Source organism: Perna viridis, chromosome 8 (assembly GCF_037379345.1).
Source record: "Perna viridis isolate PV_CMFRI_1.1 ecotype Kerala chromosome 8, ASM3737934v1, whole genome shotgun sequence".
In the NCBI taxonomy this organism is placed as follows: Eukaryota; Metazoa; Mollusca; class Bivalvia; order Mytilida; family Mytilidae; genus Perna; species Perna viridis.
In genome coordinates, this window is record NC_142452.1 from 17,313,187 (window position 1) to 17,336,610 (window position 23,424).

At 32.6% G+C, this 23,424-nt stretch overlaps 2 protein-coding genes across 2 annotated transcripts; both read right to left on the reverse strand.

The window, feature by feature from the left end:
- Positions 1-3,469: 3,469 nt before the first annotated feature.
- On the reverse strand, positions 3,470-9,795 carry LOC148609569 (uncharacterized). The gene is made up of 4 exons (XM_088541683.1): positions 9,703-9,795; positions 7,279-7,423; positions 6,635-6,801; positions 3,470-4,509 (listed from the first exon to the last, which is right to left on the reverse strand). The coding sequence occupies exons 1-4, from the start codon at positions 9,737-9,739 to the stop codon at positions 4,235-4,237; spliced, it is 624 nt and encodes a 207-aa protein (XP_088397809.1). The 5' UTR covers positions 9,740-9,795; the 3' UTR covers positions 3,470-4,234.
- A 2,778-nt stretch (positions 9,796-12,573) lies between these two features.
- LOC148609570 (uncharacterized) lies at positions 12,574-21,999 on the reverse strand. Its single transcript, XM_088543125.1, has 5 exons — positions 21,867-21,999; positions 20,169-20,211; positions 19,022-19,215; positions 16,074-16,958; positions 12,574-14,667 (listed from the first exon to the last, which is right to left on the reverse strand). The coding sequence occupies exons 1-5, from the start codon at positions 21,922-21,924 to the stop codon at positions 13,388-13,390; spliced, it is 2,460 nt and encodes an 819-aa protein (XP_088399251.1). The 5' UTR covers positions 21,925-21,999; the 3' UTR covers positions 12,574-13,387.
- Between the last annotated feature and the right edge of the window lie 1,425 nt (positions 22,000-23,424).

A 23,424-nucleotide genomic window follows, 5' to 3' on the forward strand; every position in this document is an offset into this window, starting at 1 on the left:
TATAATTATTTGGGACATTTAAAGATGAGTAACACTGAATGAAATTCAGTAGAACTCTTCGTTATTTGTATGCTTTAAAATAGTCAAAGCGAGATATATATTTTCAGGTGAACGACTACATATAATATTTGTTGTTACTATTTTTAGATATATCAGTATTCGTTTATAATGAGTATATCAGCATAGTGGACGACTTTTCACTGCAGTTATAAATTTTGCCATATTTGTGGGCTAGATTTTATACTGCGACACGTATTTTTACTTAAAGGTTATGCTTATAATCAGGTGTGGAATTTCATTCTAATCGAGTTCACCTTTTCAGACCATAGTACGATGAGTAGTAATAGTTGTACGAACAGTACTCATATCCGTAACTTCCAAGACAATAGCCCAAACAATTTCACCTGAAAGATCAAGATTTTGAGCGTAGAACTTGTAGAGAGGCAACCAATTTTTAAACATGAAACAGTGGAATGCAGTATTATGAAACGACATACGCTTATTCAATATTCCGAAACAACCTTTTAAAATTATGTTTGGACAAACATTCAATATATCATGTATTCGATAGACCGTTAAAATTTGAAATAACCTTTTAAGATGTTTGGTAAATTTGTACATCTGATCTGTTTGTGTATGCAGTTTCAATGATTTTGAAGTCGCTAATAGTGTTAGCGACTTGTTGCACTCATAATTTCTGTATTTAATATTAGTATATGATTTGTGCATAGTTATATCCAACAAACAATCCAGGAGATCTTCGCCGTGTTCACCGCCCCATGGTCATAGTTCTAGCTTCACACGAGATAAAAATGTACCTCTTAAATATCATACACGTGTGTTCTACGTATGCTTCTTGCTTGTATGAGAACGGGAACTTTTACATGAAATGATCAGTTAGCTTTGAACATTACCCGGTTTCCGATTCGGCGCTGAGGCTAGTTACAAGACTTTATAGGTTATATGCATTAGCACGCCCCGGTATTTATAAATATTCATTGTCAACTGCTAAATTTGATTCATAAACTGATTCCCTATCAATATCACAAGTGACCCAAAGATCGCTACAACGTACCTTTTTTAAAACATATCATACACCTCTATGCGTGTTGTTTGCTTGTATCAGAACTGGGTATTTACATTGAATTGACATGATCGGTTAGTATTGAATTAATGTAATATTATCCATTTTCCGATTCAAAAACAGGCGTTCGTTACAATTGATTGTATAAAGGTCATATATATATATTACCAGGACACCTATATCTATATATATAGACATTCGGGTCACGAAAGAGTACACAATGATATCAAGAAAACCAAGATTTTACCGGAAGTCACCCGACTTTAGCGCATTTGTACCATTTCGAACATTAAAGTATGTAAAAATCTTTTACAGTGAATATTTGACGATTAGCGACTTCGAAGACTTCAATATTTGATTAATTTTGTTACGGTAACATTTTTGTTACTTCTCTTTCGCCATGAATTAATTTTACTCTAATTTAGTCCGTTTCTTTTAACGATGTCATTGAAATTTGAAATTTACCCTTCCTTATCCTGGATTTCCTTTAATCTACAATTTCGTATTAGTGGCTTTTTTTAAAAGTTTTTGTTTTAATTATATAATACATCTCCATATACATATGATTTATCAACCTCCGTAAGGAAAGCATATATATAGTTACATCACAAATGAACAAGAAAAAAAGATAGAAAGAAAACGACTGATAAAAGCAAATTACGATCGAAATTAAAATGAAAATAAAGTAACAATGGTAATGAAAAAAAGAAAGAAAGAGGTACTTTGACAATTTAAGTCTTTTTGATCTAACTCAAATCACTGTTACATGATAATAATTTTCCGCTTATTTGAGCCTGGTCCGAAGCGACTTTAAAATGGCATTCCTTTACAGTGGTGGGTTTGTTGAAAAAGACATTGTACATACCACTGATTGGTGATCGGAGACATTTAAAGGATGATCTTCTAAAACGCATGCTTGGCTGACAGTTTCTAACTTACTGGTTTTAATTAAAATGTGATCAATCCCAGTTGTCGGACCGTCGTGATAGGATTGGAATGTATGTATAGGGCCGTAAAAGAAGTCTTCCATATTGATTTATTTTAGTCATATTTAACTATTAGATCATGTAAATACACTTCGTATGTCATCGGTAAAGGTATATCTTGGTCAATTAACTTTAGTGTTGAAATCATCCATAAGAACTACAGTTCCACAATCAAAATATGTTGCATATATTAATTATCTATTCGATAATAGATCATCAACGTGGGCTAAAAAAGATTCCATTGATTGAATCGATCCTGGGAGATAGACGCAGAAAACATATAGTTTTGAGGAATTAGATATATCAACTTCAATAGGGTATGTAAGTAATGTCACATGACTCCGTAGTTACATGAAAATGGGACCTCGTCTACCATTAAAATGCGTGGATATAAATGTAAAGTAAAGCATAAAATAGAAGATTTTGCATTGTAATGCTTCGTATTGATTTCCTGGAAATAAACAATAAAATGCAGAATTTCATCGGTCTTCGAATTTTAATACGTTCTACATCAGTACTTCCGGAACGGAAGCTGAAACTAGAACGAGACTTACAAACCCAATTCCAGGGATCCTATGACTAGTGCAGTCAAGTACAGAAACGTAAGAATAAAAGGCAAATTTCTTCTCATTTAGTAGAAAGAATGTAGTCTGGCATCAATTTTGAACAAAAAATCTTTTGACCGTTAATAATATTGTCATTGATTGCACAATAAAACCTGCCTTTCATTAAGCCTAGTCTATTAGAATAAAACAAGCCATAACGAAACATGTATTAATGAACGCCTAACCACAGTCACCAATTGTTTTTAATTTGTGACGAACACTATAACGAGAATATGAATTGTGTATATGTCAGAGTAACCACATATTTTTCGATAGAAATTAACTTTTTGACATGAATTATCATTGAATTTCGATTGCTTCACCTGTCATCTTTCATCATTAATTAAGTGTCCTTACATATTAACGTAGACAGCAGTAATAAAACTCCATTTTATTTCATATGATGTAACCAGGTCTTTTTAAATAGAGTTATATATTTATTTAATATTTCTCTTCCACAGTTATTGGAATTCAATACTTTTACCTTTCAAACATATATTTTCTGAAAAGCTATACAAATAATAAATCCAGAAGCACGACTTCCTTCTAAATGTACATGAATTAAGTATGTGGTCCATTTGAAGGCATTGGTAAGTTAGCAAAAAAGGTATGAATTAAAGCGCACAAATTCAGAATGCCTGGATAATAAATGTATTGTTTACATCAAGAAAATGCATACACTCCACGGAGTGCTATACTGTCCGTTCCGCAAAAATGTTAGTGTTGATTTCATATCAGGACATTAGCAATCTATATCATTTTAACTCGGATAAGGATACGGATTCCGCTACTACTTTTCATGATGAACTTTAATTTTTAAATACAAACAACACATCAGACACGAGAACAATGATGCAATTCAAAAATAACAGGTCTTTCAAAACAATACCAATTGATGAATAAGTAAATTCATTGAACAAACATATCAACAAATTCATATGACATAAAGAAAAATGTTGTAGGCTTCAATGTAAGGAGTGTGTTACAATCATTTAACAAATTGACATTTCCACCAGGATAACGAAATCATTTATCTTAAAATATACCGGTTAAGCATACACCATTTTTCATGTGTACTTAAATGCTTAATCTGATTTAGTATACTCGAGTCTTTATTTTACATATGAAGTCTCGGTACGTGACTCTGTTGTTTCAACATTTATAGCGTTGTTTTATTGTCTTTCTTTCCTATTTTCGCGTTCAGGTCATGGTGTTGGACTTCGGTGTATCTGAACTATCCTATTATTGACGCTTCGGTATTTGTTAGCCGATACTGTGAAAGCAGACATAGCGTTGTCAATGTATTGGATGTACATGCATAGTTTTTATACGGAACACTTAAACGTTCATACTGTTTGTGAATTACCTCCTTTTTAAGTAACCATATAAATTTAATTGAATATGTTAATTGATCTCTTCGTCATTGAAATTTCATGCTAAGTATGATTTTGGGGAGTAACTATTGCGATTATTAGGAAAATTTGCTTTATTAAACATTTTCTGAAATCTTTGAGAAAACTGATTCATAGAGTTTGTTGGAAAAAAACCAATAATGCATTCTACATTTGCGCACTAGGCACTGTATTGAATGCAGGATTGTTATATGCTGTGGAATACTGAGGCTGTGTCGGTGCGTTGTATCCATAGTGGGGTGCAGTTGGTACTGACTGCTGGGCAGGAAATGGTTGTTGGATATAAGACTGAGGTGAATATGCTGCCATTGGTTGTGGAGGTGAATAAAAATTTCCATAAGGCGGTGGTGCAGCTGGATAACTAGTACTGGATGGTGGTGCAGTTGGATATCCAATACCGACTGGCGGTGGTTGTGTATAACCTGAAATATGTACACAATTAGAGACTGGTTATACTTGTGTACAATTTCTATTCTTCTCCTTTTCTAACATACTTTAATATCTTCAAAGTCATATAGAAATTTGTGTTCCTAAATGTATGCATGGCGTTATAGTCGTAGACACTTAGTTTTAGTCCGATAACTTATACATTAGATGGTTGATCATTGTAATTTTTGTATAAAAAGGGTTCAGAACTCAAAAGGAAGCTTTGTATTGATTTGGAGGTTATTGTCCAAACCGTTTTAAAATTAAGGGCAAAAATGCCAAAAAAAACAAAAATGAATAAATAAATATTTAAATAAAATGAAACCAATCAAAAAACAAAAACAAAACAAACAAACAATAAAAACCGGCATTTCACGAAATTTAGCTATATAACATAAGTGTATCCAATTGATCTCTGTAATATTGTTTTATACTACAAAGTCAGACTAGGTTTGCTTTGAGGCATTAAGAATTGAACCATATTGGATTGTGGGACTGCAATGTAAAAAAAAACCAAGTTTATTCCCCGAACAATAAGAAAGGACTAAGTTATGTATCTCTATGAAATTGTACCATATGGTCCTATTTCACAATGTATAGAAAGTGTAAATATTTTAGAGTTATAACCCTTGATGTTTAAAAAGCGGTGGCAAAAGAAAACACTTAATAAAATGCAACCATATAACTGAATAGATTAATACATCTCTATGACATTGAAATTCATTGTCATCAAAATCAGGCTAAGTATGATTTAGGTGAGTGATTATTGCGATTTTTTACAAGTTAATGCAAAAAGAAACATTTTTATAGTTGTCAGGCAATTATTTTAGTACAAGTAAATGGACCCTTATGAAAGTGAACTACAAGTTTCCACAACAGGGAGATTTTGGTTGATTTATACGGTTTTGACTTTAACTGTTTCGGAATTTAAGACCAAAATTGGTCAGAAATAAGTATGTTCTTCAAATTTGTATAAATTGCTTTTTCATATGTCTATCTGCATGTTTTAAGGATTAATTTCTTGTCAGAATTCTTGGAGAAATTAAATTTACGTCCAAATTTAAATCTGTATGAAGTTATACATTTTCCACTTGTCACAACTGTTCAGGGTTTGACACCTGTGGTCGTACCATGTTTTGCCCTTCAGAGATTCTCATATTTATTCACTATTGGATCGATGTAGATGAAACACTCTGACCGAAACAAAAGTTCAGATGCCGGTTTATTTGGATTTATCACGTTGTAAAAACTATCGAGAACCCTGTCATAACAACATACCTGTCATAGATTGGTTTTACCATGAAATAAATTCTTTATTAGAAAAAGTCGGAAAGAAATTCAAAAATACATTAGCATTGAACTAATTCACACAGACTACATTTTATTACTCAGAGTGAACTGGTTATCATATCGGTATTAACCACCACCCTATTATTATTAACTACTGAAGTCTCCATATTATTATTAACCACTTGGAGTACTAGAGTCTCCATATTATTATTAACCACTTGGAGTAATGGAGTCTCCATATTATTATTAACCACTTGGAGTGCTGGAGTCTCCATATTAACCACTTGAAGTGCTGGAGTCTCCATATTATTATTAACCACATGGAGTGCTGGAGTCTCCACATTATAATTAACCACTTGGAGTGCTGGAGTCCCCATATTATTATTAACCACTTGGAGTACTGGAGTCTCCATATTAACCACTTGGAGTGCTGGAGTCTCCATATTATTATTAACCACATGGAGTGCTGGAGTCTCCACATTATTATTAACCACTTGAAGTGCTGGAGTCCCCATATTATTATTAACCACTTGGAGTACCGGAGTCTCCATATTATTTTTAAACTAAAAATAAGCGGAAAAATAATGTTAATTTTCCTTTATTTTAGTCTTTTCTTTACAAAATGTCATGCGAATTACCAACATTTGAACAATTAACATTTGGGCTATTAATAATTGAACAGGCGCGGATTTAAAAGGGCAGAACCAGCGAACCCCCTAAAATCGGGAAACATTTGTTTTTTTGCAAATTCTACCTCAAACTTTTCTTGCCTTGCCTGTTCGACCTTTAGATTGGATCCGGTCCTTTTAAAACTACTGAGATGTCCGTTACCTGCACGGATGGTCGTTGTAACTGCCACAGTTGTGTTCGGCCCCGTCGTTAGCACTCTCCCCGTCATTTTTCTATTATGCGCCTTCACGCAACAAACAACTATTGCAACGAAAATTCCTGCCGTAAATATCAACCCTATAACCAATCCTGCTATAGCACCCCCGGAGCTGCAGAGGAATAAGAATTTATGACTGCAGTACTTTCATATGCATCAACCACGTCAACCAATTGAATATATAAAATCGATAAGTTTGTTGATTTATCCTTTTTGAATTGGCTTAGAAACCATTACAAACTGAATCTTGTATGTTATTAGTAGAGGTGTTATTGCTGTTTCTCATCACATTAATGTACATAGTATATGTAGTGATGTTTCATTTGATATTTTTTGGTTATACTCTGCTTGAATTTTTGAAGATTTTGGATAAAAATTCATTAACTTACTCCTTCAATTAAGTGCAATGTGAAAGTTTATTTCCAAAATGCTTGGTTATTTCACCTAAATTTTAAAGACAATTACGATTATTTGTAAATACTGGCATGTTTAAAATTTCTGGAAGTCTGAATATTTAATGAGTACGATTCACAATGTATAATCTTGGGAAAAAACAGAAAATCTTAGTTCATATCCTAAACATACTTACAGATCATAATATAAAGAAGTGTTGTAATGATAGTAGCTGTACGAGCAGTACTGATTTCTAAAATATCCGGTGCAGTAACCGGAACAGTACGTATAGTAGGAATTTCCATTATAATATTTGAGACAACTGTCGCATCCTATTTTACCTTTAAGTAAAGAGTAACATATACATCGTATGGTTATTGCATTTATAACGGTGTATATTGTCCTTGGGCAGAATTATGTAATGAGAGTGACAATATTTACAAGTAGCTAAAGGAGTTCTTCAAATCATTATATATGTGCTTGAAATTCCAACCTCTTACGTTGTAGGAGTAGACTAAATGATTTGATATTTTCGTTTTTGATTTTACCAAAGAACTTGAGTCAAAGGACAAAGAGTCAGTCTCACATCTTGACATACGTTTTGAGATCGATGGAAAAGGAAGACTCATGACCAAACTATAGGACAAATTCAATGACTTCTCATTCCTTATTGTCAACTTTACTTTCATCTAAGGCAACATCCCTTTAGAACCTGTTTATATCACAACTCATACGTTATTTCATGGATCATCGTATCAAACTTTGTATCGTGCTAGACTTCTTACAATTAGGCTTCTGGGTTACGTTGCTAAAATGCCGAAGTTATCACTACAGATGTTTAATAGTCATCATCATGTACTCGTGGATAGTTATGGTGTATCCATCTGCACCATGATAACTGATTTGTTCACCGTGTCATAGTTTTCGTATCGCCTACCCCAGACTTGACATTTTATGAGCAACTCAGCAGGTGTTTCTAGGAGAAGCAGAGGATGCTTACTCTACCTGTGCTCATGGTCCATTCTCCAAGTTTTTCGTGGAGTCTAGGTTGGTCATTTACTTTTATTAATTCCGCTCGAATTTAGGTTCCATTGATTACTCTCCATGTACAGAACCTCTCTTTATATTGATTATAAAAACAGTATCAAAAGTGATCACGTAAAACCAAGAAACCGTTTATTAAAAGGAAACGGTGTTTCATTAGTATCATGCACAGATGAACTGTATTTCGTCACGAACGAAATGACACGTCTTCGCGTTGTAAAATAAAACGTAGTAAAGGGAAAAAATATCTTTCAATGGGTTCAAATTACAATGTTTCTCGTTCAAACATTTTGTGCAATGTAATGTTAAGGGGTTATTTATTTTAAAAAACGGTTATACAGCTTCGATGCAAATACAAGGAAGTATTTTTACTACTATCTTTACTTGTATATGACATGTGTTTATTGTTATTGACGATTAGTATTTTTGAAAACTGAAACCTGCGAGTGTCCTCTAGTGGAAATTAAAATATTCCATTTCATATAAGAAACAATAGTCCGAGGTACAAAAAAACTATATAACTAGTTTACACTGGTACGAAAGATATAGTCTGCCCATCAGGTTCTGGTGCACAACGGTTACAAAAATTGTTATTTCAGGTCTTTCAAGCATTCATTTCAATAAATACTATAGCAGTGTATCGAAAACAGGAAGTTCAGTGTCGGTGCAAATGGTAAATAAAAACCGTCCAGAAATGATCAAAGTTGGAAGCGAAATTGATAATACATAACATGGTATCTTTCTATTTGAAAACATCTGCTTAATATTAGATTACTGAATGAAGTTATTCTAAAACTTACATATATACATTATCTTGGTATACTGAGGAGAATGGGCATTTCACAAAAGGGGGAGTAACGGATATTAAGAAAATAAATAACTGTAATTTGGTTTTTCTTTATTTACGTATATAAGCTATCCAAAACGTATTTCTGAAAGCTGCATTAGCTGTCATTTTCGTGAATTTTTTGTTTCTGTTGAAATATACCTTAACTGAGAATTATTTCTACTAAATTGTACTTTTCCTGTATAATTTAATTTGATATCTACAAATAAAATGCATTAAATACATGAAAAGGTGTCTATATATTTATTGTCTAGCATGACAAAAAATCGACCTAGATAAATTTGTACGCATGTGACTTCTGGTGACCTTAATCGGCGCATGTGCTGTAAGGGGCGATTCTTTAATAACAAATCTGATTGCAAAGCGAAAGTGGTTATTAATATAACGGAAGGATCCTTTTAAAATTTACGTATTGTGATATAATGTGGCACAAATATGGTCATTATTTATTCGAAAACTATTCAAGAAATTGATAAAATGAAATGAAAACAAGACACGTGCTTACCTGTGTATCCGTTATTTTTGGTACTTTTAATCTAGGCTAATGTCCTGTCGGCAATCTTCGGAAGTAATGTCGAAAAATAATTAGATCAGAGCTATCGATCCTTTCTGATTAAAAAAAACCCTTGTTTTCACAATGTTCTGTAGGTATTCAGAAGAATCAAAACTGAACAAATTTGACAGCCTTAAATATTCAAAATATCTTTCAACGTTCGTACAGGTTCTTACCTATTAATGTAGACAGCAGTAATGTTAGATACTCCATTTTGTATCATATGAGGTAACTAGGGGTTATATTATTGTAATATGTCTCTACTAAAGTTATTGAAAATCAATACTTTTACCTGGAAACTTTTCAAACATAATTTTCATCGAATCAACCAAAGAGGATCAATACACATAAGGAATTATATTGCGCCACTGCATGCTACATGCATTATTGATTTAAAAAAATATATGTCTACCCCAAATGCGTTGGCGAATGAGCAGATATTATGGACTCTCTTTATATAATCAGAATGTAAAGGAAAATTAATGTGTTTTCGTGGTTAAATAACACTATAACAATAAAGTTTACCAATCAAACGCACGATATGAGTGATGCTGACGATCATCTGACTGTTCCTGTACGTGATGTAATTGCCGCTTTCGTGCTAAGAATATAATATATTCATTACTTTTCACTCATATATGGTATTTTCTTTACGTCTATGGCTATATTTGTTCACGAAAATCATTTATGTATTTAAGTATTCGAAACGTTTTTAGATAATTATTACCGTAACAACTTTTTTTTGAAATATGGATAAAATGTCCCAAGCGGTACCCTCTCTCAGTCTGGATGCCATTGACCAATTATGTAACTCCGCCCGTTACTCTAAAGGTTTTTTTCGTCCAAGGGAAGACAACGAGAATTCCATCAGAGGGCGTGATAACCGTTGAGCATTAGGTTTCAGTCTTGTATTACATATTTCTGACCAGGGAACATGGAGGCTAAAAATTATAGTGCGCCTCCTTTTTGCCTTTTTTTTTACTATCATTTTTCATCAAAAGTACAGGGTAAATATCAAGCTATGACACAAAAACTTGTTCTTAAGGAAAAACAGTATTTTCATGAAAAATAATGCTTCATCATAAAAGGGGTCTATTTTATGAACTCAAGATATAAGTTAAAGTAGAAAAAGTCTATTTTTAGTTTGATCTGTCCTGGTGTACCAAAGTTGGTGCCTTTTTTTCTAAGATGGACCTAAAAATTACTATTGACATTTACTTAATTGAAAAACATGGTCAAAAGTTAGATTGAAACTCCTTGTCTATTTTTTTTTAAATCATGAAAATTTAAGGTATACTATAGAAGCCTTTTGGGCAAAGAATACAAGACTGAGACCATTACATACGGTTGTTTACATCGGGTACGAGAAAATCGTGCTAATTTGATTAATTTAGTTGATTCGTGAATATAAAGAAGACAAATTGAAAGGAAATTGATTTTTTTTCATTTGAAAACAAAATTTGAACCTTTAGATGTTGGTCTTTCTTAAAATACTGATGTTGAATTCAGAGAGTTGCATTGCTTTCACTTTCGGTACGAAAATATGGCGGGAATTCCCAGGGCCTATAAATACCTGACACAATCGCATCCCATTGGTTATTTGTGAAAGAATTGACCAATGATGTTAATTTTTGGACATTACCCTTTCGAATGATACGAATGATACCTAAATAAAACGTCACTCGATCCCCATGTTATAAAAATAGACAGGACGCCAATGTCACAAGCTGAGATACTGGTGTAGTTAAGTTGATATTCTTAATATTAGAAATTTATTTTCAAATATTAAAAAAGATGGATTTGTTGTATTCAATCACGATTTTCTAATATTACAAAATTAATTTGTAATATTAAAAAATGTGTCTCATTTTTGAAAAATTGCAAAGTGATTTTTTAATATTACTAATTCATTTTTTGATATTACAAATTCATTTTCTAATATTACCAATTCAATTTGTGATATTACAAAATGTGTGATATTTTATAACATTACTAATTAAGGAATTTTAAAAAATGATTTTGTAATATTAAAAATATATTTTCTAATATTACAAAATATTGATTTGTGTCCGTTTGGCTGGCCATATGATTGATTGCTTATTGTTTTACGCTCAAGCGATTAAAGCAATATCCAGGAGTCCAGGAGATGAGCATGAAATGGATGATAAAATGAACATGAAATGATGATGAAAAAAAATAAGACAAAGACAATAGTCTCAACGTGTTTAGATTGCTATTGAAAAAAGTAGAAGTGGGATTGTTTCGACAATTAAGCATCCTGTAACGTAGCACAAGTTCTTACTCCTATGGAATACTTAAGAAGTGTTCTTAAATGTGCGAGACACGTTGCATTTTTCCAAACACGGTGCACCAATCTGGTTTGTGGTCAGTAGGATGTCAGGGGTACCCAATTCAACTACCTTGGGCACATAACCCAGTTGCAGTGTGGACAAGGCACCCTGACGCCTGGTCACGGTTATGGGCGCTCTTTAGTCGCCTTTTACGACAAGCTTAGCGCTGTTGCAGGCCTATTCTTTTGACACCCAGGACCTGAGTGGGCCCTGGAATTTCGAAATTATTTCGCACACATTCGTATGTTCAAGGAATTGTTGATAGAAAAAACGGACAAAAAGAACATAAGCCTAAAGTATAAGACAAAATTCTGATCATCATGGAAAATATCAAATGTATTACAAACTTGGATACCGTGACAATAGTTTTTGAGGGCGAATAGACATACGAAGAAGAAATGGCATAGTTGTAACTTAATAAGAAAGAATATTTATTTTTCAAATTGCAACTCAAATTATAAAAACACCTTATGAATATATACTTTATGCAGTAGAGGAGGATTTACAAACAATGTAATTAACAATAAATATCTCTAAGTACTGACAGAAAAAAACAACAATTCAACTATGTAATAAAAATATCCGTCTTTTCTGACTGTCAAACAAGGAGTTTAAGAAGTAAAAAATCAAAACCTTCTCATAATTAACCATATTTAAACGCGGTAAATGTCAAGTTGCATCTATAGCCCGTGTAAAAATGACCGACAATAATTACATTCTTTACCAAATATGAATTAACATATAATGCTGAGCACGTGCATTTTTTTTAAATTGACAGTATGAAATAATTGCTGACTTTAGGGTTGCCCTTTAGATATAAACAGACTGGCAAGTTTGGGTGAATTTTTTATTGTGATTCGTATCATAATAACGACATATATCAATATTTAAATTATATACAACACAACAAAAACAAACCAAACCAAACAGGAAACAAGAAGCAAAACAAAACAAACAGCGAAAAAAGAGTGTCCGTTAAGTTGTAGAAAAGGTTTGTATATTTCAGCACTTATCTTTGCGTACTAAAATTCAATTCAAGTAGGTATTTTATGAAAAACGCACTAAACGCTAACTCTGCTTGACTTTACAATAATTATACTGTATATAGTAACCATATTGCAAATTGCAACAAATAACATCCAACAATATATCAATTGCAGTAAAAATAGAGTATCAAAAATTCTACTACTCTAGAGTGAAATTTTAAAATAAACATTCTTCGGTATAAATTAATTAGATAAAAAAAATAGTTAATATATGTAAAATTTAGAATGAGTGAACTAGTATACTTAATATAAAAATTATGAAAAGGCAGTACGGCAATTTGAGCAAAAAGAAAAAAAAAACACAGAGTATAAGAAAAAACCCGACACAGTCTTTTAACAAAGCATTCAACACCCGTAGAATCCAAGATAACAGTTCAAATGTTAGTACAATACAAAATCAAAACAACCACAATTACCAACGCAAAGCACAAGAAAAGTTGTTTAATCAAAAATAATGTTCATCTTTAAGCAATCGTTTCATTTCCTTCTTCAAAAGTTTTTGGTTGCGTCAGCTCTGTTTGTTCTATACAATGCTCTACTGTTTCATCATCTTGTCTTAATTCATCCTTTCCCTCCTCCTCTGTTGGTTCCACTACAGCTCTTATTTCGTCACGTGTTTCGATATCATTGATACCACCAACATAACTGATTTCGCCTGTTCTCTCAGTCTTGTTGTCAAGGTGTTTGTCGTCTACTTGGCTTATCCCTCCGTGGTCTTCCACCAATTCTTTTTCGATTATTTCTTTGGAATTATCTTTTAGAAGGATATGCACACAAGTATTATCTTTCCTATCTATTTCTTGTATTCCATCTTGGTCCTTCGCGTCCATATATTGTTTCACAGGAGGTTGATCTTGGTCTTTAAGCTTATCTGATTCCTCCAATACAGTATGACCTTCCTCTTGTATCGAGGTTTTTGCAGATGGTGTTACGTGTTCTCCAAGTTTTAATGTTGCCCGAGACATTGTCCTCGACAGCTGGCGGTTCATTGGTTTTGTCTTTACACTTGGAGTCATATTGTTCTTTGACATCTGTCTATTTAACGGTTTTCTTTCAAAAGCAGGGGCAATGGAAGCTTTTGACATCGTCCTTTTCAGTGGAGCTGTTGGCTTTCCTTTTTCTGTTTTAAATGTCGCATTTCCAGTTTCAGGATCCTCTGGTTTTTCTACAACTGATTCTATTGTACCGGTATATTCTGGACGCTGTCCTTTTACTGACATAACAGTTTTAGAAATCTGTCTTTTTAATGGTTTGTTGTTAGGCAAAGCTGGTGAAATGGTACTTTTTGACAAGGTACGTTTCAGTTGTGCTACTGTTTTCTTATCATTGCCATTACCAGATGGTAAACACTTATCACCTTCATTCACATCAACCACAGTTTCCGGTTGCTCCTCAAGAGTGACCATGGTCGATTCGGGTCTTATAGACTCTGGTCTTTTAGCATCATCAGGTGATGTTCGTACCATGATTGATGACGAACTTGCCTGCCTGGTGATAACAGACGCATTACTCATAACACTCTGTCTACTTTTCTCCGATACATCTGGAATAGAAACTACAGTCCTTGAAAATGACCTTTGTATGGTTTGTTTCGGAGGAAAACTCGAACAGCTTTCAACACCTTCTCTGGAATTTAAAAGGTCTTCGGTTTTCGTAAAATTAGTTGAAAATGTCTCAATACTTCTGTTGGTCTGGTGTGTTTCATTCTCCATTTTTACTGAGTCATCCTTCTCATTCATTGATGCTATAGGAAAGAAACGTAATAAAAGTATCAGGTATACACTTTTCATATCAAACAACAATACATTGACAGTTACTGCTATTTTTAATAATGTCGAAAAATTGCTTTTCAATTTTTTCATTTAATTGATTTCAATTGATTATATTTTCCAGAAAAAAATATTTCTTTAAAAACAAAAAAAATATGTTATGTTGGTTTAGACAGACAAATACGACAATAATATTTTAGTATACAATGTATATATTTAAAGGGTCTGATTAACGAAATTTCCCGTTATGTACATTCCGGAATGATCCTATGATGTCCATATTTAAAGCTCGAACAGGTCAGACAAGGAAAATGTATGCCATCGATTATAAGTGTCCGGAATGTATATTGTTTGCCGGAGTAATTTACTTTTTGGGGTAACTGTATAATAAATCAGTTATAATGGGTAAAGTGTACAATATAAAACAGTACTATATTATACTCGCTATTATATAATATCTGACACAGGCAACATAGACTCGTACAATACTTTCTGATAGTATGACGTAACTGTTTAACAACATATTAATATACAAATGTAATTCTTTGACAATGCCTCTTCTTCTGGGTCTGTAAGGTTAGGAAGACTGGTGTCGCTGAATTTAAAGAAACCAACAAGCAAATACAAAAACAAACAAAGCAAAACTAAAAACAACTCAAGCAGAAACAAATCAGTTCTTTATAGACGATGCGATTAATCAAGGAACAATACTAAGTTGAAAAGTATATTTGGTACAAAGTTTGAGTCACCCTTTATCGGTAAGATAGAATACGTTAATGTTTCAAATCAAGACAGTAATACCAACCAATGGTAAAAAAATATTAAAGAACTAATAAAATAAGTCTATATGTGTTAATTGAATTGATTAGTTAAAAGAGTAATGCACATAGTTTGATGGATAATGTAAGAATTTTACATCAATTAAACAACGATTTCAAGGGATGAAAATCAATCATAATATTCCTTTTACAATATCATATATATGGAAAATGATTAAAACATAATTAGCTAGAAAAAATATTTAACTTGATAGATTCCAGACGGCTTACTTAAAATTGATTTGTTATCAAGATGTAGTTCTAAATTATGCAACCGACTTTTTTAGCTTAATAGTGCGAAACAAGGTCAAATGCAAAATAGCATTTGTTGCCAAAAGAGAAGCAAAAAAAAAAAATCCGAAGGTTTGTTACAAATTAAATCATATCATATGCACATATGCAAACAAGCAGCGAGGAACCAGCAAAGAACCTCTGAGACTTATAATCTTTAACACATTTGAATGTATGAAAATTGACTCTTCTAAGTTAGTGTTTAATCAACATCTTCGAACTATGTCAATTTTTTTCGGTCGGTTTTACATGTTTCTTCGTCCAAACATAACGGTTCCGGTTTGTTATTATGCCAGAATTCAGCACTGAAGATGGTAGGGGAATAGTCTCAGCTGTCTTATTTTCACATCTTTCAGCTTCCTTCAGTATTCTTTTCTTGACAAAATCAGGCAATCCTCCAACGATTCTTTTATTACCTAAAATGTGAGCGGTTTGCCCAAATTGCTTTGCCGCCACAGACCAACCACTTAATATAATTGGATCAGCACCAGAATGTCTGGTGGAATGTTCGTTTAATTTGTAGCTCATTTTCGGAGGATTTTCTTTCAGAGGAGAACCATCCAACATTTTGCTAGGACCTATCATATTAATGGTTTTACCAGAACTTCGCGCAGCCGAAATAGATGTTTCAGAAGTAGTGATTGAAATGGCGTTTACGTTCTTGTGAGGGAAATTTTCTGGAGTTTGACTCTTGTTCGACAATCTACTGCAATTGTTCGAGTATTTCTCTGTAAACCTATTTCCCATTGGGAAGTTTGCTACACCGCCAACAATTCTTTTTGATCCAGAAGAGTAAGAATATTGACCACAACTATTTGCAATGACATCCCAACCAGAAACGTTGTTTTTCGATTCAATCACTTGATTGGACTTTATCGGCGAAGTGTTTTCATTTTTTAAAGATTTCCCTGGGTTTTTCAACGAAAGTCCACTGAGAGCATTAACTGTCGTTTTTTTATTTCTGGTCATTTTTTGGAGCAACTTTGTATTTTGTTCGACAACATCATGTGATTGTCTTTCTAAAGTACTGCTTGCCTGAGGACCGGAATTTGATCTCATCATGTCTACGGTCGTGATGGGTGGTTGACTTTTTATATACATGACTGATCCACCTAGGTGTTGTGACTTTAAGGTCTTTTTCATTCTTATCGAACTTGCTGCAAGTACAAAATTGTAAATGCAACCGTTATTAACAGGTGTAGGATATAAGAATGGTAAAAAAGTACTGGCAGAAATAATAAATTTTGTGGATTTTAAAAAAGGCAAAAACCCATCACGACACTCTTATTTTCTTGTAAATTAGAAGAAAATAATAAACTGATGTACAATAAAGTTACCATGGAAACGGAATTTCTCACCACAATTCAACGAAAAAGAAATAAAAATAAAAAAGGTTGATTAGTTAGAGTGAAACGCAAAACCAATAGTTGTTACATACAGTGACTCAAAAGGTGAAAAATATTTTACAGATATTTTTATTCGATACAAGAAATATCTCATCTTGCATTATTTACTGACAAAGTCTACAAATGAGACACAGCCATTTTTATAACTATAAATTAGCGATCAACCTTTATGTGTCAACACGTTACATCTAGATACAGATGCATATTGTTTTGGGGTAAAAATGTTGGTGCAATGAACCTTTTAATTTACATTTAGAAAATTATTTGTAAATGTTTAAAGGAATAACTTCTGTTATTTTCTTTCTGTTATACATTATATAAAGTGCATACTATTCCCATGGTATAATGAAGAAACATCTTCTAAAAATAGGATTTTCATTCTAGTTTATCAAATACTTGACTCATATTTCTAACTCCAAATAAGAAAAGTTTCCATTTACCCGTAATGCAAACTTTCACCTAAAATTACCACATTTATTGTAGAATTGTTCATTCGAAAGGTTTGTTTGTTTGTTTGTTTGTTGGGATTTAACGTCCGAGCAACAATACTTCAGCTATATTCAGACGATGAACATGAAATTGATGATAAAATGAACATGAAATGATGATGAAATGAAAAAGGAATGGGACACAAGGACAATGGGGTCGACAAATTTTGATTACAACTGGAAATAGGGAGAGGTGGGTAGGGTCGGGTAATTTAGCCTCCTGTGGCGGAGCCCTATGGTTCCTACTCCGGGAGAATATCACAGTAGGGATCTTTAACGTGCGAGGAACGTGGCATCTTTCCCAATACAGTGCACCACTATGGTTTGCGGTCAGGTTGTCCGTATTATAGCCTGACAACCCCAGCATGTAACACGCCAGGGATACCCCATTCCACCTCCTGGGGCACACATCACAGTTGCTCTGTTGGCAAAGTACCCTAGCCCCGGCAAGGGTTCTGAGCACTATTTAGTCGCCTTTTACGACAAGCTTAGCGCTGCTACAGGCCTATTCTTTTAACACCCGGACCTGCACCGGGTTCATTCGAAAGAAATAGTCCTTGTAAACATAAACAAAATAGAAACCTGTGGTCATTTTCACAAAAAAATCGTAAGTGTAAAATTAGTCGTAAGTTATGACGTCATAGTAAATAAAAGTATTGTGGCGTCATAACTTACGACTAATTTTACTCTTACGATTTTTATGTGAAAAGGGCCACATGCGCTTTTGGTGTTTTTAATTCGGCATGTTTTCAATCCAAGAAGCACTTTTGTTGTCTAAAATATGTCACGCTTAAAATAGACCGGATGTTGTTATGTTTTTATTTATATTTAAAGATTTTTACTTTGACTTGCTCATTTTTACAAAACAATTGACATAGTATCGAAAAACACAACCAGAAACATAAAACATACAAAAGAAAAAGTCACACACAATAATTAGTAGCAAAACAGGCACGTAGAAACAAAAACAAAGTTCGAATAGCTCGCTTGTTTCTAGATTTGTATTCAGCAAGCCAAGAAACAAGAACCAATTTAATGCAGCGTCTAACGTGCTTTTCCCCAGAAAATAATATAATCGTCGACTCAGATTTTATTGTTCACAAAAATGAAGGATTATCATATCTAAGCAGAACATTATTGATGATTATATCATTTATTTTGGTTTAATCAATGTAGAGAAAAGACATACAGAAAAACACAGTAACAAATCATCACACTGTACAGTTGTTGACAAAGCAAACAATATCAGAAACAGTTATAATATAGCAGTATCAGTAACAGCACAGGTAAAATGTTTTCGGAGTACACTGGATAAGGCGTTGCTCTAAGTGTTATATCTACCTTTCGAAAATGCTCTCCCTAAAGATGTAGGTTTTTCTGTGCTTCCAGACGGTTTAGGTGGTATTCCCATGACCTGTGCCTTTTGTCGCCTTTCACGAACAACGGTAAAGACCAGTCCAGCAATCATCAGAAGACCAAGAATCACCGCCAAGGCTATTATGACATAAGCGCCAACTGGGCTAAAAATATTTCAATCTTATATTTTGTCATGTACATTTTTATAAATATTCTTTATATAGAGTTGCTTATGAAATTGATTTGCTGATACATGTAATAACTAATTTAAATGTTAAATGAAAGCAACAGATCTATATGAAAACGTTGATTTGTCCTATCCCTGGTTGTACAAAGTTGATTTAGGATAGTATGTAGATTAAAGTATAATCATTTGAAACATTTTTTTAAATTTTATATAACATATTCATTTCATGTTCATAAGTAGTTATAGTTTCAGTTCTTTTTAAACAATGGCTGCTATACATTTCAAATGCGAAAACCAAAGAGATCAATAGTATTTACAACGTTTTATTGTCTATTTCATGCCTAACCTAATTCATTAGAGCTTTCTGGAAAAAAAACCCAAAAAAAAAAAATGAAATAATTATCAATATCAAAAATTCACGACACTGTGATACGTTGGTACCGTTAAAAACAAATACAGACACGCGGAAAGAGAATTCTAACTTATTCTCAACTAGAAACACAGACCGTGAATGACTACTTAAGGTCATTAAACTATTTCAAACCTAATGCCATACGCAAAAATGGAACATATTTTACATGTAAACTTAATTTCTCAAGATAATTATGAGCAGTACACCACATCAAGGCTTTAAGAAACTACAGACATCTTTTTAATAACTTTATTTAATCTATTTCAAAGGAGGACATTGCCGAAAACATTTCCTTCGCTTGGAGTAAAGAATGAATAAAGATTTAAACATGACAACAAGCAATACAAACACAACCAGAAAATCATAAATGCGGTCGTCGAGGTATATTTTCGTCAAATATACCAAAGCCATAGTTAAATACTGGTAGACTTGAGTCTCCCTGGATTACTTATATTCATATCAAATTTGATTATACTGTTGTAAAATGTTACATGTGACAGCATACAATGTATACTCACAGCACTGTTTCCAAATTTGGTGTAAAATCGGCTGCAACAGCATCTATCACAAAGACAAAGAAAAAGAAATAAACAAAGTAGTTTGTTTTTTAAATCGCACATAATAATAAAGACATACACTATATATTTCAGTTCTTCATTAATTAATGCTTCTTGCTATGTTGAAAACAATCTTTTATTCCTCATCGGTTGCCGTAATTATATATTTGTACTTTTCCGAAGGCAAACACATTAATCCAGTGTCTTCAGAGAGATCAATGACTAAACGCTTAGTCTTTAAATCATAATCATCAATCCAGATTTCTTAGGGCGATATGTCATTTTATTTTCATGAAGGGAATTTAAATAACTTGCATATACTGTAAACTTCATGGAATCTGCAAACTATACTAGAACTAGCATGTTTCATTGACTAAAATGAAAGATCACTATTGAAAAACAGTGAAATTAATTGAAAAAAAGTAAAATTAATAAAACCAAGATTGAAACATCAAGTAATTTGATGTTTATCAATATACTAGCACTGGAAGGATAACTCGAGCGTTACAAAACCAAGACATTTACTAAATGTTGTCTGATAAATTGTAATGGATTTGAAACCACAAGGTTTTAGAAAAAAATTACTTTGTATAAGAATTTTGGTTATGTTCTTAATATGATGAATGTAAAAACTTCAGAGAGACCTCCAACACTTAAGTAAAATACAAAAAGACAATTAAATAAACAAATACAAAAAAAGTATTGTGTAGGTACCAAACAGATTTTAATGTAATAAAGATAGAATTGTATATGATATTTTACAGAAAAAGTTCATAAAATTCATATATAGAAAATAAAAATTGGCGAAAAAAATTGTGGATCAGAATTCTTTTATAGATGATGTCAATAATAGAAGATATTTGCTCTGAAACTTTATGAAATGAGCTCATCTCAAAATTTCGGAGATTTGTTTTTCGTTTGCAGATAGACACGCTACTTCATAATTAATTTTCGATCGACCGTAACCGTAGTAAAATCACCTAGATGAAAACAAAAAAACAACTGTAAAAATGAACTGTATATGCCGCTAGGATAAGACTTCTCCTGAAAAGCAATTCTAAATTCCAAGTATTTCTTTTTTCGTTTATTTTTTTTTTTGTTTCATATTCATAATATAAGGTAGAAAACAACTGAAAGATTTATGTAAAATATCAACCTCCCCACCCTCCCCCAAATATATATATAAATACAAATTCCATCTTTATTCTGACATCTTTTCTATATCGTTCCTAAAGAATATATTTAGCGGTTTTGTAGATTAAAATCCATCCGTTTGACCCTAACTTAAGCCGAGGTAATGGAAAGGTATAACTGACTATTGCATTTGATTAGAATGTTTGAAAATCACTACATCGCGATCTAAATACTTTAAAGACTGATTTTACTTGGTCCAACATCTAGCAACAAAACAAAAACAATGGCGTCATTGATGATAATTACGTCACTTACACTGGTAGTGATTCCTAATGATAACGACGATGAACTCGGAGAAGATGACACAATTTCTGGCAATACTTTCACTACTTTTATACAACAGTACAGCCAATCGAAATGTGCAGTATTTATATGATTGGGATTTTCTTAAAATATCAAATAAAGATCATGATTTTAAATTTGGGATTAATTTTATGTTTACACGTTTATTATTCTATATCTTACCGAAAACATACTCCAGGACAAGCAACAGAATTGGAAATTCCATGTCTATGAATTCCATTCCCAGAACACAAGAAAGTTAGAAAATGTTTTTGTACAGTTCAAGTTTTAAGGCTGCGTAGAAACTCAAACAAATATACTGAAAAATTAATAAGATATGAAATGCAATCAATACAGTTTATTTATCTTGTATATATGGTGAGGCAATATCATATTAAAAGATGGTTTTAATTTCAATCGATTTTAGAAATTACTATCCTCCAGAAACTTTTGAATTTTATCTTTTGAAATTGATACACCAAAACTTAACTTTATGGTAATAAAACTTTAATATAATTAAATGATTTATTTGAAATTTAACTTCAGAGAATTAATAAAAGTGTATGTACAAAATAAATCAAAGAGGCTCTGGGAGTCGTGTTCTCTGTTTATAAAACAGTTTCTTCCGGAAGACTTTGATAATAAGAACGATTTCTCTAAATTATAAATCCGTAAAGGAATTATTGAACATGAAGAGAGATTGTTTTGGACAGAAACGTTTGCTTTATGTATGAACAGGGAACATTAGAAAACTAGAAAAAAAACGTGACTGAGCAACGCTCACTAACTTGATAACCCCACTCCCCCATTTGATAACCTTTAACCTCCAAATTGATTTGGATTAAATCTAAAAAGAGAGTGCACAATATGAATATGTTATGAAGATTCTGTAAAAGTTTCATGAAATTCTATTCAGTTGTCTATGAGGAGTAACGGAGAAAGGAAGGGCACACCTATGTGTAATGGAAGGAAGGACGGACACCCTATCACTATACCCGGGCCCTCCAAATTGCAAGTGTGGGGTATAAGAAGAATACAAATTAATACATAAAAAAGAAATGATTGTCATAAAATCCTTTCAAATGACTGACGCACTAGCGGTATCGATAAGCATACATTGTATTGTCTTGATTAAAAAACAATACAAAAACAAACAAAAACAAGCAAAAACAAAAACAAAAACAAACACAAAACAAACACAAAACAAAAACAAAAACAAACAAACAGAAGGAGAAATATTTGGTTAAATAGCACCGTGGAATTTAGGGACTTTTCTCAAAATGGTCAATCTATTACATATCATACATATCAAACATTTTAACAAACTTTATATTAACATTGTATGACTTTTACATTAACCACGTGATCAATTACTATGACACTCTTCCCACAAGAAGGATCATTAAGAATTCAGAACTCAAAGTTCAGAATTTAAAATTCAGAACTAAAGATAGTAATTTTCCTGCGCTCTCTTTATATAAAATTCAAAATTCGGAACTTGAGAAAACTTTTCCCGTGTGTTTCAACATGTATAAACAAGCAGGCCCGCGCCACAATTAAATTCATCACGAGGCAAAATACCACTGTCAGAACTATAAATTGTGATGTCACAATTCGCCATCACTAAGCCACCAATGGTAGTTAAACAAACGAACCAGGTATCTACGTACATTCCGAAAATTAAAAGTTTAATAGTTACAGTTACAAAAATTAGCCAGATTTTATTTGTCTTAGATACGAC

Coding starts and splice junctions, on each gene's coding strand:
- LOC148609569 (XM_088541683.1), bottom strand. CDS start 9,739: ATGGAGTATCTAACATTACTGCTGTCTACATTAATAG. Junction 7,424..9,702: donor ACTGCTGTCTACATTAATAG/GTAAGAACCTGT, acceptor CTTTACTTAAAG/GTAAAATAGGATGCGACAGT. Junction 6,802..7,278: donor ACTTCTTTATATTATGATCT/GTAAGTATGTTT, acceptor ATTCCTCTGCAG/CTCCGGGGGTGCTATAGCAG.
- LOC148609570 (XM_088543125.1), bottom strand. CDS start 21,924: ATGGAATTCATAGACATGGAATTTCCAATTCTGTTGCTTGTCCTGGAG. Junction 19,216..20,168: donor CCAAATTTGGAAACAGTGCT/GTGAGTATACAT, acceptor AAATATTTTTAG/CCCAGTTGGCGCTTATGTCA. Junction 16,959..19,021: donor GAAAGGTAGATATAACACTT/AGAGCAACGCCT, acceptor TTGTACTTGCAG/CAAGTTCGATAAGAATGAAA.